A 15,274-nucleotide genomic window follows, 5' to 3' on the forward strand; every position below is an offset into this window, starting at 1 on the left:
TATATTAGAGAGACTGAGCTATCTCGCTACGCTGATTTGGTTTTGAGCTCGTCACGGGCTTCATTGGCGCCGTGTTAGATAGATCTAACTACTATTCACTCATAGAGAAGTGGCAGTAACAGAGAATAACATTGGATTCAAAGTTAAAATATGCCACAGTGCTCGGCCTACGGCTCCAGCACAGGATCAGGAAAACACAGGGGAAAAACTCCACCGTCGTCCCCAGTGAACAAAAACAGGGAGATTAATTCATTAATACTCAGGATAAGGTGTTACAATCCCTTGTGTCATGATCTGAGGCAAAACACATTTAGAAGCCTAGTCCAACTAAAAAACCAACCAGCCGGCTAACAGCCAGCTGCACTTCAACCAACACTTCTCCCCTTTGCCAAGATCGGAAGTAAAATACTAAAGCCAGATTTCCATACACAGCCTACCTCCACACCACACCGCACCGCCCACTTTAAATCGTTAATTCCATTGCTAGAAGGTGGGCGGAACAAGGCCAAAGGGATACTTTTCTAGGTACGTTTTAGTACTTCTTCTGTAGTCGGTCAAAAGTAGGTGAATCAGGGAAAATGTGATGTAGAACATTACTTACTACTGACGGTATTGACCAGTAGTAAGCTGCTCACTTTCAACTTTCTGCTCTCGTGTCGGTACATTTTTTAAAATGATGACTGGAAAACTAATGTAGTTCTGGACCAACCCGGAGGTGAGGGCTTTTCTGTCCTTGTTGAGAGAAGAGAGTATACAGCAGGAGTTGGATGGGAGCTCTCAGAACGACAGGGTTTTCCAGCCTATCGCGGCTGAGACGGCCAAACTTGACTTTGCCAGGACGGCAAAACAAATGAAGGAGAAACTTAAGAAAAAAAAAAATGAGGGCCTATTATCGGGCAGCCAATGGGCACAACAATACGAGTGGTGTTGACCGAAAGGTTCAGAAATGGTATGAGGGATGGGCGTAATATACAGCCACAGACCAGGGCGCGCCGGTAGGGAAGCTTGCCTTGAATCCATTACAATGTTGGCGCAGTACTCCGCTAAGTTTTTATCTTTTATTACGTTCATTGTGTTCTGCTTGAAAGCTCACAACTGCATAACGGTTGTTTTCTTGCGAACATAACTTTACTGCGCTCTTGCTAGCAGCAAACAAACCTCTTATCTACTACCTTTATTTTAACAACTGAGATACTGAACTGATACTACTTAATCTCTCATGAGTTTGAGGCTCCTTGGTTTGAAGACCCCGGCTGTAGACAAGCTAATTGGCAATATTCAGGAGAGGCCAGCTATATACAACAGCTTGTAGCTCTTTACTTAGCTTCCAAGCAAGTCCTCGTTTCCCTATCTCTCCCTTTCGAAGGTAAACGAACTACTGCTGGTGTGGAGAGTTGTTTCATTTCACGCAGATACAGAATCTGTCTGCCATCTAGCTGTTAGCTGAGGACTTGGTTAAAAGGTGAAAAAGTAAAATGAATGCTGTTAACTGTCAGAAAGTTGGTACCAAATGTTCCTCACATAAATATAACAAGCTCTAAGTTGGTCATTTTATTCTCAACCATGCTCAAAACATCAGCAGGGTGAGATCTGTTAAAAAATAAATAAACCACACAAAAATATTCATCTAAATAAAAAATTCAATTCAGTTGAGCATAAACGCTAATTCAATTTTGACTTACTTCCTCTGACCTTGGATTATAAACATCACTCATCTTGTGATTCATAACTCAATTTAATTTTACTTTGCCGTTTAGAAACTCAGCTTTGAATTTAATATCTTATTTCCTGATTGTTCGCGTTGCTCTTGTCTTTATGTGCACCACACAGACACACCCATTCACGAGGCTTGATGGATTATCAACATGCAGAAAGATTGCTCAATAGTTCCGTTAGAAGATCTCAAGAGAGGTTGAGACAAGTGAAACAGGATAGAAAAAGAAAAGTTGGCGGAGTCAGAAAGTTTTCAGTGGGGTGGTCACATCGAGTGGCAATAAGTAGATACCCGAAATCTCTTAGATAACTGTTTTCATTGTTATAACCGTCACTGTAGTTGTTTTTGTTTATTGCTATGACCCTATAACAAGGAGGTCTGTCACCATTCCTGAGAATTGAATCATTAACAGAAAATCTCCACAAATGTAAATATTAATAAACCTATATCATCTTCTCGTCCTACTATCCTAGAAAATCCATGTCAATCATGAAGTAAGAAATAAATGTATATACACTCTGGTACTCAGTGACACAATTGAAAAAAGGCAAGTAAATTTTGTTATATGGCAGTGAAACTTCTTCAAAAGCTGTACTTGGGAAAACCGTGTCGACGTTGGAGGAGGTTGTAAAGGGGAGGACCCAAACACAGGACTATAGATGAGGCAGGAACTCCAAACAAAAAGGTTTAATAATTAACAAAAGGTGCTGCACGAAGCAGGAGGATCCAAAATCCAAGAATCATCAACATTACATGGAAACAGGGTGTGACAACATTAAACATGGCATGGAGACATTAATGATGCAACAAGGAACAAAGGGAAAGCAGGGCTATATATACACAAGAGGGCTCAGGGCTAACAAGAGACAGGTGAAACACATGATGACAATCAACACAGGTGAAACCAATGAGCAATCAAGAGACAAACATGGAAAACACACGGGAACACCAGAACTTAACAAAATAAAACAGGAAACACAACATGACAGACAGACATGACATGACATGACAAAACCACAAGGAAACAGGACAGAAAATCCTGAAACTTGTCAAAATAAAACAGGAAACACAACATGACAGACAGACATGACATGACATGACACAACCACAAGGAAACAGGACAGAAAATCCAGAAACTTGACAAAATAAAACAGGAAACACAACATGACATGGACAGACATGACATGACATGGCAAAACCACAAGGAAACAGGACCGACAGGAAACTAAGAAACTTGACAAAATAAAACAGGAAACACAACATGACATGGACAGACATGACATGACATGACAAAACCACAAGGAAACAGGACCGACAGGAAACTAAGAAACTTGGCAAAAATAAAACAGGAAACACAAAACATGATTCACAAAATAAAAGACAGACAAACCATGACAATTGACCCTTGTATCATTGACCCTTGATCTGGAGAGGTCTAAAACAAGAAAAAACACCGGGGAACATCTCAACTATGGGATCTGTTCCCACACAAAGTTTGGTGGGTGCTCCAGTAAGATGTGTCGGTGTGGAAATGACAGGAGTTAATGTTCTGCACCGCATTTTGTCAAATTATCCCGCAGCCGTGGGGCGGCCAGTGGGGTGACCGGGCAGTGACCAGAGGTGGCCATGGCCACCCTTGGCCACCACGTAGCTCCGCCACTGCGTGAGCTTCTCGTGAGGTTACAGAGATGCGATGTGTTTAGATGCCCCAGCATTTCTCGACGTGTTCTTGTTGATGCTTTATTAAGGGACGTTTCCACTCATAGCAGGAGGCCCGAGGGTGAGGCTTTCGCCATGTGCACAAAGGCAAAAACAAACAAATTTGTGTCCATGGCGATGGTGCATTTGCATGTGCAAATGATCAACATGTAGGTGAGTGTGTATCTGAAACGGCACAACCCCCCCCCCTCCCCCCCAAACACTCTCCCATCCTCCTTCCTGCCCAGCCCCCTCTTTTCATTGGCTGACCTAGTGGAGTTACTATGGGAACAGCTGTAGAGAGGCTGCCATGCAGAATGTGGGGTACAGCTTTTGAATGGAGCTCCATCCCGCCCACACAAGGACACACGTTTATCAAGGCCAGGAAACCCTTTCTGGCATCAAGATATCCTTTTATCTGACTGTATGAACAAACCTGTTCTCTGCTGCCTGAAATATGCAAAAAGTGAGTCGTATATTGTTGCCAATCACCACCTCCGTCTGACAACAGTAAGGAAAGGATTTCTTCACAGATGCTCATGTGTCTAACGGTGTATATTCACTTGTATTTATCGCACATTTGCACATATATAAAAATGCAAAATGTATGTATATATATTATTTACATACTGAGGCGAGTTGAGACATTAAATATAGCCACAAGGCAGCTCGTTGTCACTGACAACACTCCTGTTTGTACACTGTTGCCTTGCAGACGTTTGTGTTTGTTGTGATCACAATCACCGGGACGCCTACTGTGAATCAAATGAGAGGAGGAATACTATATCAAAGTGTTTCAACCTGAAGAAAAATACAGTTGGATCTGAGAGACCTGCTGCAGACACAGTGACGATTATTTGATCAGCTTAAGTCCTTTTGATGACCTGGCGCCAGGACACATGAAAGCATGGCTGGATAATGGAGAAAGCAATCACTGAATAATCTCTAACTATCAGTACCTGAGGCAATTAGGCAAAAGCAACATTTAAATGGCAGCTTCGTTTAAGTGCACTGAAGTCGCACAACCTCATAAAAAATCTTATTCTCCCACAATGTTTCACCATGCCTCTCTTGTATCCCCCCCTTCGCTGGTGTGTATAATAACTTTGCTGTTCAGTGCTAAACTAAATCCTCCTCGCTGTACCAGATTTATGCCCCGAAACAAAACAGGCACAAACGTGCCTGGATGTGTCTGCATCCAGCACATCCAGAAGCTGACACATGCGCACCAGCACTGTCAGCATCTCTAGCTTTGATGTGGCTGGGCTGGTACAAGTGAGTGTTATGGTCTTACGTAAGGCTTTTACATAAACCTCAGTGTGCAGAAACTGATAGAGAGAGAGAGAGAGAGAGAGAGAGAGAGGAAGAGGAAGAGGGAGACGGGTAGAGAGGGAGGGGGAATTGCCGCACCATTACAAAGGGGATTCGCACTGCACCAAATCCTGCATACGAACCTACACCAAAGCGTATACGCTTTTCCTAGAAACATAGATATACAGATTAGTTTATTCATCCCCAAAAGGAAATTAGGTAACATGTGCCTTCCTTGAATCAACAATGCCACCCCTCAGATTGCAGATTGTAGATTAAAAGGGGTGGCGTTGTTGATTCAAGGATCGTGTGCCCTCCCTTGAATCAACAACGGCACCACTTTTAATCTACAATCTGACAAAACGGAAAGTTTGTGTTGTTATCACAATGGCTGCCTGGCCCCGTCTGTGTGCATCTTTTCCCACCAGAGACCGGTAGCAGACAATAACACATCCATCAGGCTTTCATCTCGGCAATCGATAAAATGTATTGACCACCTATTACTCCCAAGCCAAGCTGACCTCTCTCCAAGTGCGATACCACAACAGAAGTGCCACAGACTGCACAGCAACAAAAGCCTCTCTGTTTCTCACCCCCGACCTGCTCCTTGGGGATTTACGCCACCAGTGCGAGGGAGTAGAAAGACACAGGGAGGGAGCTGAGGCAATATCAATCTCATATGCTCTAATTACAAAAGCAGACCACGTGCAGGTATTATTGCGTACAAAGAGTCAGGAGGTCTTCTGTGTATCAGCGCAAGTACAGTTTTATTCATGAAAAATGAAAAACAAACAAAAAAAGTGGAAGGATTTCACACTGCAAACAGTCAGGCGGTAACAAAATAAAGGAAAACATGATGTGCTTTTCATTGCAATAAATGATCACATGGAGATTTATAACCAGAAAGAAAAAAAAAATATATATAATAAAAATGTATGTGGTGGCCTCAGGGGATGTTCCAGTGCAACAGATCACGGACCCTAAGTGTTCAACTTTCATTTGCACCAAGTGATAGCTAAGGTGAAGAAAGAAGCACACACAAATTTGACCCGTGGAATAAATTATATCAACTGAGAGGGATGGCCCTTTTGAATAAAACCTGCTAAATATGTAATGCATAAAAACCTTGTTCCCCAATCTTTCCTAATCTTAGCAGTAAATAATTTTGAAATATTTGGACAATCCTCCAGGCAATCAATTTGGTCACCAGTCTGCAAGCATGACCAGATTTTATTTTGCAGGTTTAACTCATTCCTCATGTTCGCTAAATAAAAACCATCTTAGACCCTCTTATGTCACCGTCATTTGTCATCTAATGACTTCTTGCTAAATCAGAAACAAAAGCAAAACAAAAAACAAAAAAAAAAAAACAAAAAGCACAGCATAGGCAGAGAAACCGACATAATCATTCTCCTCTGTCTGCCCTCTTTCATGTGGCTAGAAATGACCCGGAGTCATGTTACTCCACAGTTTGCCCTTCACAACAACAGGAGGTTGAAAAGATATATGAACCTGGAGCAATGTCACAGATCAATCATTACACTCTAAATGAGATGGAAAGCAATCACAAACTAGAATGACCCTTCGGCATGGGGTGGCATGAATGATAAAAGATCCGAGGAACAATCATCTCCCTGGTGGGCTGGGACTGCATTCACTCTTTTGTGGGCTTGCGAAGTAAGCACACTGGCTGGTGTCTTTAGTTTCAGAGCACGGACTAGAAGCAGTAGTTCAGCCCTTTCCACAAATGAACAAAGGGAAGGAATGAAAAGTATATTGAACTCTTTACAATGTCAAGTCATTCATTCACACAAGGATGGTTTTGGAAAGCAATCACAAACTAGAATGACCCTTCGGTGTCACTGGTGTCCTTGTGGTTCACGTTAGAAAAAACTTTTCCTATGAATAAAAAAGATCCTAGGAACAATCATCTCCCTGTAACTTGTCACACTGAATTACGGACAAAGGCCTTTTGGGACTGCAATACACCCCCTCACTTTTAAAACAAGTGGTGCTTTGCGAAGCTAAGCACACTGTGCAATAGTGTGTCTTTATGTTTCAGAGCACAGAGGACTTAGAAAGCAGTCAAGTTCAGCCTTTGTCTTGTCCCCACAAAATAGGAACAAAGAGGAAAACCGGCCAACACAAGAAAATATATGCTGAACAATGATCTTTAACAATGTCAAGCTACATTCAGATTCACACACAGCCGCGGTGGTTTCTGGAATTAGATCATACAGTGTTTATTAGTACAAAGGCCAGTAGGAACAAAAGGAAAAGTTCTCCGAACTGATTTAGCGTTACTTAACTTTGCATTATGTTCTGGCTCTTTAAAACCGTCGGACTTACAGAAAGGATTCCTCCTCGTCGTAAAACTCACATCAACCTGTACAGTATGCTTGTAGAAAAGAACAGAAGGAAACACAATTCTGGTGCTATCACAGTTTAAGATCCGCGCAGTATGATTTCGGAAGAAGGACCCTATAAAAACAGTATGAAATCCAGTAAAGAAGAAAGTATTAGCTAGAAAAATGTGCATGTGTCCATAGAGAAGAAAGTTATCCAGTGTAGCTACAAAGACGGTCCCGAAGGTTGAACAGTGTGCGTAAATAAGATCCTTCAACAACAGATGATGTTCCCTGACCTTTGTGCCTTGATGTGTGGCACTGCATGCAGAGAGCAAGAGAAAAATGGTGTGGGTACGATTTCGCCTGTGCCTGTGTTGAGCGTGTGGAATGAAGCATCAGTGCAAGGAGTTCCTCCTGGTAGAGTATTGCGATAGTTTTGAACATTTCCATTGGTAGTTGAACAGTTGTAAATCCCAGAGATTGACGTACGTCCGGTGGCGCTGCAGTAGGGCGTAAGTGGGATCCAGATGCTAACAGGCTCACACAAAACTTTAGTGTGTCTATAATAAAATAAAATAAAAATAGCAACCGGTCATAAAAGACGGGGCGTCCCCATCCAAAAACAAGATGTTGTGTGGCATTCTGCAGGGCAGCTTTGCAGCTGCAGTGTTTCAGATCTCAGTGTTATACAGTTTTATGACCAGTGTGAGGTCAAAAGACCATCTTAAAAATGTGGACTACAAGGAGGCTGTGAAATTATTATTTTTTTCTTTAAACTTTGGCTCTAAAATCAGAGGATTAGGAGGTAATTTGTTACAGACCAGACAAAGTGGTGTAATAATAATAATAACAATAATAATAATAATAAACTTTGATTATATTAGGTCCTTACAAAGTGGCCGTCAAATTCAGCAGGTGAGAAGCTTTTCCAGGAACTTCCAAGGCAAATGTGTCTATTTCAAGTCTGCGGATTGTCAATAGTCAGCCTCCAAAGTTCCAGTGAGGGCTGTGAAATGTTAACCCATCTTTTTAGATTCTCCATGTAATTTCTCTCGCATGAACAAAACCACTTATTCTAGTCTGGCCTGTCATGAGTCGGAAAAGAAAGGAAGGAAAGAGACCTTTTAAGATTTGAGAGGAATTTATATAGGCTGTTAACTTGACAGCTCAACATTTTTCTTGGTCTGGGAAAGAAAACTTCTGGCTCTGCATAAACAGCACTGTCCAGAAGTTAGTAGGAGTAATTTGACAGTTATTTTATGACAGAAGCTACTTCTTGTTGGCAGCTCCTCTGGTTGTGCCACCAGGTTTGTTTCCAGAACGACGAACGGGCACCTTGGACACTGGGATTCTGGTGCGAACAGGGGCAGGCGCTTGGGTCTTTGGTGGAGGGGACACAGTCTCGAGGACAGACGACAGGGCTGACTGGCTTACGGAGTGAGGAGGAGGTGTGGTTTGTTTGTTGCTTACCGGGATCTTGGACTCCCGAGGAAGGCTGGTGCTGCCTTTCATTGACCGGAAGGAGGACGAGGAAGATGAAGAAGGGATAGTTGTTTGGGAGGTGGGACTCATTTTGTATTCGGTGGATGGTGAGGGGGTACTGTTTAGATCGTCATCTTCCCCCTGTTCCTCTCCCTCCTCTTCGGGGTCATTGTAGAGATCGTACAGGTGGTCTCCGGAGCAACTGTCACGTGATAGGGCCATCTTCTGGTTACGCTGCAGCCCACTCTCATCAGGTGTTGCTGTAGGCGTCGCAGAAGGTGTGTCCCAGTAGCCCTCATCACTAAGTGGCTCTTTTTCACCAGGTGACGTGGGATGCCGACCATGTGTGTGAGGGAGAGGGGGTTTAGCTGCTCGACTTGTCGCTCCACCGACTACCGGAATCTTGCTCAGGCCCAGTGCCTTTACCTGGGGCGTCTTTTTGTCTGTACTCCTGGAGGCTGAGGGATGATGGCTGCTGGCAGGGTTGGTGTGAGGGGGATAAGCGGAAGTAGGAGTAGTTGACGAAGGTTGATGCGATCGAGGCAATGCTGGTGAGTTATCTCCGGTAGAGGGTAGCATGTGCCAGAGCCCCTGCATGTCGGCATCGTCAACTCCTTCTGGGCTTGCCATTTCCTCCCCTCCGCCCATGTAGGCCACCACGCCACTACCGGCTGGGTGCTGCTGCGGTGGAGGAGGTGCCCGGGTACGGGCTGGCAGGGAAGAGGGTGCCGAGATTGGGGAAACAGAGAACATGGGCTGGGTCAACTGGGAAGCTGCTGGGGGCTTAGTTGGGGAGCCGCGGGATGTGGCACTGGTGATAACAACAGCTCTCCCACTGTTCGCTCCCACACTCCCCCCTCCTCCCCCACTGCTACTGCTGCTAGTGCCGCTGCCCCCATTACCAACCGTCCCTTCTTCGTCTGCGTCAGCAATAATGTCACCGCAGCCCGTCAGTGAATCAAAACTCTTGAGGGACGTGACATCGGTAAAGAGGAGAGAGCAGAGGCGGTCCACTGAAGGCTCTGACGGTGGGTCACCGGCACTGCAACGATCCAAGGGAGGTGTAGCGAGGGAGGGGGTGAGGCTTGAAATTGAGGCTTTGGCTTTTTGGATGGTAGGGCGCAGTGGCGAGTCAGTGGGTGTGTAAGGGAAGGGGGAGTCCGGCTCGCCAGATGGCCCTGGCATGGCAACACAGTGTGGGGGTGTCATGGTAACACTAGTGGTGGGAGTCTCTGCTTCTTGGAGACTAGGTGCTGCTTCTGCATTCCCACAGTCCTCTTGGTGATGATGCGGAGGGGGTTCAAGGGTGAGAGTAATATCCTTCTCAGCACCTGCAACATCCCTATCCTTCACCTTCTTACCTTCGACCTCTTCCCCCTCTGCTTCGTTTGTTTTTTCTTTACGTCTCCATCGCATGCTGCTAAAGAAGCCCTTCAGGCCCCTCCCTCTTCTGGAAAGCCCCGCTCCTCCGTTTTCACTCGACCTGAAACTCCCACGTCGGAGGAGAGAGAAGAAACTTAGCGATTTGCTCAGAGACCTCACCGGTCCTGCCTCCAGGCTGCTAAGCCCCTCCCCTCTCTGTCCATCAGCATCGTTGTTGGAGCTTGTTAGTCCATCGTGGGTTTTGCTCCTCACTAGCTCCGCCGATGCCGCTGAGCTGTTTCCATTCAAAGAATTCCCATTGTCAGAATTCCCGTTGCTCGTAGCCCCTTTGTTCCTGAAGGAGAAGAAGCTGGCCATTCCAGAGCCAGTGCGGCGCTTTCCGAAGAGTTTGAAGGCAGCTTTGTTGATCTTCCCTGTAGGCTGGGGGTCACACTGTGGAGCCACTGGAGGCTCCACGCACTCCGACTGCACCTCCATTATCAAGCACTATACTGCTCCCTCTCTATCGTGTCTCCCTAGAGCACTCTAGCTTTCTAGCCACACATACACTCACCCTCTCTGTCTCTCTCTCCCACTCTTCCCTCCACCCTGCTGTCTCCTGCTCTTTCACTCCCACTCTGACTTGCTTTAACGCCTGCCTGCTGGTTTTCTCTGTCTGCCCCCCCCTTCCTCATTTTCTTTCTCTCTCCCTCTCTCTCTCTCTCTCTTTCACACATACACATGCACACAGAGTGCTGCTCCTCGCTGTATCCATGGCAACTGGGTGGGCTAAGCAGCTTTCGTCAACGTTGGCGGGGCGCCAGTGTCTGTCCTCCCCTCCATCCCCCATCCTCTTCCTCTTCTCTTCCTCCACCTTGCCTGTCACAGATGCACCGTTTGGTTTGCGTTTTGCGGCTATTCAATCCCTCACGGATTCAATCGGCGTGTGTTTGTACAGTTACGGTGTTTGCCAACCAAACCTGATTTATTATGACGGATTAGACCTGTTTTAATGAGCCTACTCAATGGATCATGAGACGGGGGGGTAAACGGCTAATTGTAAAGTCTGAAAGAATATGTACGAATTTGAATTTTATACATGTGAAAACGCTTTTATGTGTCAGTTTGCTTACAAATTGATCTCAGGACCAGTGACTTCACCCAACGCTTTGTGTATAGCTGCTGCTACACATGTTCTTTTTTACTCATATGAGTGTGAAGTCACAACCAAAACAAATGTATTAGGGGCCTGAATTAGGGGGCTCAAAGACAAGACCTGCTGATCAACAGTGTGAGTTGGCTTAAGCTGGGATATGGATTTACAAAAAATGTTTCACACACACACACACACTGCAATACAGTTTGAGCCAGACATACTGTATAGACCATATGGCGTTGAGTCCTCCTCCATATGGACTATGGACACATGGGGCCAGTAGTCTGAGGACCATGGCAACACATCTAATTGTCCTCCTGTCACTGCAAGTTTGTTTGTATTTGTAATTGTGCATTACCGGTTTATGCAGCCAACGGTATAATTTGCACATTAGCTATGACTTACTTGGCAACCAGCTGAGTTTCTGTAGGCATGTGAAACAAGTAACAGTTCGATAGCTGGAGGGAAGGGCAGTGCCTCAACTTGTCACTTTGCATCTTTCGCTTTCACACAATGTGCAGCGCTATCAGTGTATGTGAGCAATTTTATAGCTCTATTAATTTGATCGAAATTACTTCCTGGTTAATTGGGTTTTAACTGAATAAAGAGAAATAAAGGAGATTTTAAATCTCTGAAACTGTTATTTTCTACATTATTCTGCCAACAAATGATCCTTTTGTATGTCAGAATACATGCAGTAGATTCACCCATCATTCTCCCGTTTTCCATGTGATCCTCCGTGTGTGTGCTCTTTTAACTGCCTTTTTTATCCTCCCAACCCCCCACGAGTCTCCCCGATACCCCGACCCACTTACGAACCTCCTCTCCCCTCCTTCCTCCCCTTCCCTACTGCTTGTCTCTCTCCTCCACCTCCTCCTCCTCCTCCTGCTTGGTTGCTGTGGGCACGGGCTCTCCTCTTCCAGCCCACTGCTATCAAACAATGTCTGCATTCATGAGCTCAAGGCAACACACACACACCCACACATCAACAGACATGCTCACACCCACACCCAACACATTTGGAGGGCTTCCCCCAGAGTGTAGCAGTGAAGCATGTCTTCCTTATCTTCCTCTCCCCCAGTAAGAAAGATAATCTGTCCAGTCATCCCACCAGTCAGTCACCCAGCCGCTCTGCCTGCCAGTCACCCAGTGTGCAGGTTTTCAGGTGCATCAGATGTGCCCTGCGGCCATTCTAGCCGGTCAGCTGGCTGCTGCTTGGACTTGAATCTGACTCTGAGCGGCAGATGGCCGGTGGATTGATGAGTGGGTTCAGTTATCACACGAGGAGACAAAGGATTGTGCTTATCATCATTACGACGCTTAAGCTGTTTGAACACCAGTAAATTATTAAAGAAAGCACACAACAGTATGACTGTATTATTATATACCACCATCCAGAGAATTCTCATAAATCACTCAGCTTTTAAAGCACACATTTGACAGTTTTACAATGTATGAAGTCAAACTACATTCAGGTTTGTGCTTGTAAAATAACGCAACATGTGGCTCTCTTCACAACCTAATTATTGCTCATTTTGCAGCTGAAGACAGACACATGCAACAGAAGAAGCACACACCCATATCCTCCCCCCACTCTGTCTAAATAGGGTTCCCGTTTCAGCCCCTTGAGTGAAGCTCAGCGCTAAGTGGGACAGTTAGAGGACGTCTTTTCTCTCACTGTGTTGTCTATTACAATGTGCATGTGCACCCCTCGCACACTTAAAACTCTGCCAGCAAAGAACCTCAGCGTGAAAATATGGATGAAGTGCATGTGCTTGTGGCAGAGGGAAAAATAATGAAGGAAGGCTCGATGGATGGATGAATAGATTTAATGTTTAGAAATGTTTCCTCAGAAAATTAGTTAATGACGTAAAAGTGAAAAAGCACACGGTTTCTTTTTATATATCTTCATTTGCAAATGAAATGAGAGTGCACAACCAGTCTTAGGCAAAATCTTACAGAGATGCAAATGTTTTCCAAGTAAAGGAAAAGCATTATTTTTTTTCCTTCGCTCCAAAGCTAGAATGGCAAGCATAGCTTCCCATTTTGTAAAGACATGAAGATGAATTGTCTTTGTTTATTGAGGATTGTATCCTTATCAGTCTTGGATGATACATAGCTGTGTTGCTGAACCAGTATTTGTTCAATACACTAAAAAGCTGCCGCGAGAAAAAAAAACGAAAAAAAAAACGTATTGTTTACTATGTAATTTCAGCTTCTGTGGCTTGAACAGGACACATACAGGATGCTCAAACAGAACATGCGAGTCTCACTGTTTAAGGTTAACTTTACTGCACCCTCAAATTTACATTAGCACTGCCCGGAATTGACTCGCTGTGCTAATCTACGCTAAATCACACGCCCTGTCAATAACTTAAACAGGGGGGTTTAACTTTGGCAGATAATATATGCACAAGATTGGTTTACTCTTTATTCAAACTCGATGAACATTGGCACTGTCATCTGTCAGCTGTCAATGCAATCAGCAACGTGCTCATGATTTACAAGTGTGTATTACATGGATTAGAAACAGGTATGTGGATGCAAACAATGGGTACGCGAAGAATTAATAACACAAACAGTGCGCAGGTGTGACGGATCCAGATGGATTGTATGAACAAACGCAGGCTGTGGCAAATTTTGTTGTACGGGAGCAAACTCGCATAAAGCCTTGGTCATCATCCTCACTAGGGGTCCTGTTGGTAAGGCTTTTTCCAGGACAGAGGGTCTTCCAGTTCTGGATTACGCGAAGCTATAGTGTGCGCACGTGTCCGCACTTGTGTGGACAGTATTAAACCTTTAGGATTACTGCCTGTGGTCCTTTGTTGTTTAAGTAATCGACGGGGAGGCCGGTGCTTACTGTGATTAAGCTGTCTAAGCACAGACTACGCAATCACTTTTACATTCCATAGAATTCAGTGCCTCTATGAGCAATTTCAACCTTTTTTTAGTTTTGGTAAAACTCATATTAAGCAAGGTAACTAATCATCCAAACGGCTGTCTATTGTCATCCAGTAGCTAAGTGACATCGGTGAACCAGAACGCACACAAAAGAAAAAATTCCTTAACTAAGATCAAGACTGATCAAACTGGCTTCTCTGAACAGGCTTGTTTGGTGTAATAATATCTTTGTGCCCTTTAACTGAGTTATCATTTTTACTTACACCAGTGGACTCTATGTGAAGGTGGACAAAACCTTTACACTATCAAGCAGTGGTTGTTTCCTGGAAAGTGGTGTGGTGGCGATCCAGCGACCTTAGCAGCGTCTCACTTTGCCTAACCTTGGAGGAATGCATCTCGAGAACCTTGTGGTTGGGACGTATGAAGCTGTGTACACAAAACGCTTGACATTCAAATGCCAGCATCAGCCGTGAGTTGTGATAAGATCACTGCTCTGCCAAGTTTCCAGAAGCCACTGAAATGTCTGTTGTCGATCTGTGGCGATTGTGGAGGCAGCCCCCAAGTGGCCATTTCAGGAACTGCATTTTTTTTTGATAAATCTGCTCTGACGACACTTTTTTTCTTTGTCCATTTTTCAGCCCTGGGGTCTGCTCTATCACGACTGTGTACACATGTACGCGAAAGTACACATGTGAGTGAACAGAAAAGTGCTTTACCGATTTCTAAAAGAGAAAAATGGTGCTGACATATTTCATATCTCTGCATGGTTGAAAACACTGCACAAATACAGCGCCCTTTAAGTCTAACATATTAAGTCGTATGCAAATGCCTTACGTGTCAGGTAGGAGATCGATGACCCAAACGAACGCAAACATTGAGAAACCTACACATGGTGTGTGCGCATGAATACAGCATTTCTGTTTAAGGAAACGTTTTGCTGACATGCCAGATGTATTTGGTTACAGAGTAAGTGCAATATTTCCTCCTTGTCCTAAGGAGCGTTCTACCGGCATGGCGTGCAGTGCTCATCTGAATGATTTAGAGCCCCTGGGAGAGCCCTCTGCAGCTTGTCTGTGGAAGAGGCTCTTCAATGTTTGATGTAAGGTAATATGCACAAGTAGGCTACAGGAAGGCCTCTAACACGGAGTAAAGCCAGAGCCGGAGGTGCATTAACCTGATTGCACTATTCCAAACAGCATCGAAAATGTCCATTAAAAAATCTGAAATATTTTAAATATTATTTATTTATCATTTTGCTCTCAAACTGCAACCCGGAATAATTCATTTAACACCAAAAAAAAG

The 15,274-nt window shown here is 44.5% G+C and overlaps 1 protein-coding gene across 1 annotated transcript; it reads right to left on the minus strand.

Moving 5' to 3' along the window:
• Positions 1–6,938: 6,938 nt before the first annotated feature.
• On the minus strand, positions 6,939–10,589 carry amer2 (APC membrane recruitment protein 2). The gene has a single exon (XM_047568614.1). It carries the CDS (start codon positions 10,411–10,413, stop codon positions 8,341–8,343), a length of 2,073 nt encoding a protein of 690 aa, XP_047424570.1. The 5' UTR covers positions 10,414–10,589; the 3' UTR covers positions 6,939–8,340.
• Positions 10,590–15,274: the final 4,685 nt, after the last annotated feature.

This window comes from Mugil cephalus, chromosome 18, assembly GCF_022458985.1.
Source record: "Mugil cephalus isolate CIBA_MC_2020 chromosome 18, CIBA_Mcephalus_1.1, whole genome shotgun sequence".
In the NCBI taxonomy this organism is placed as follows: Eukaryota; Metazoa; Chordata; class Actinopteri; order Mugiliformes; family Mugilidae; genus Mugil; species Mugil cephalus.

Coding starts and splice junctions, on each gene's coding strand:
- amer2 (XM_047568614.1), bottom strand. CDS start 10,413: ATGGAGGTGCAGTCGGAGTGCGTGGAGCCTCCAGTGGCTCCACAGTGT.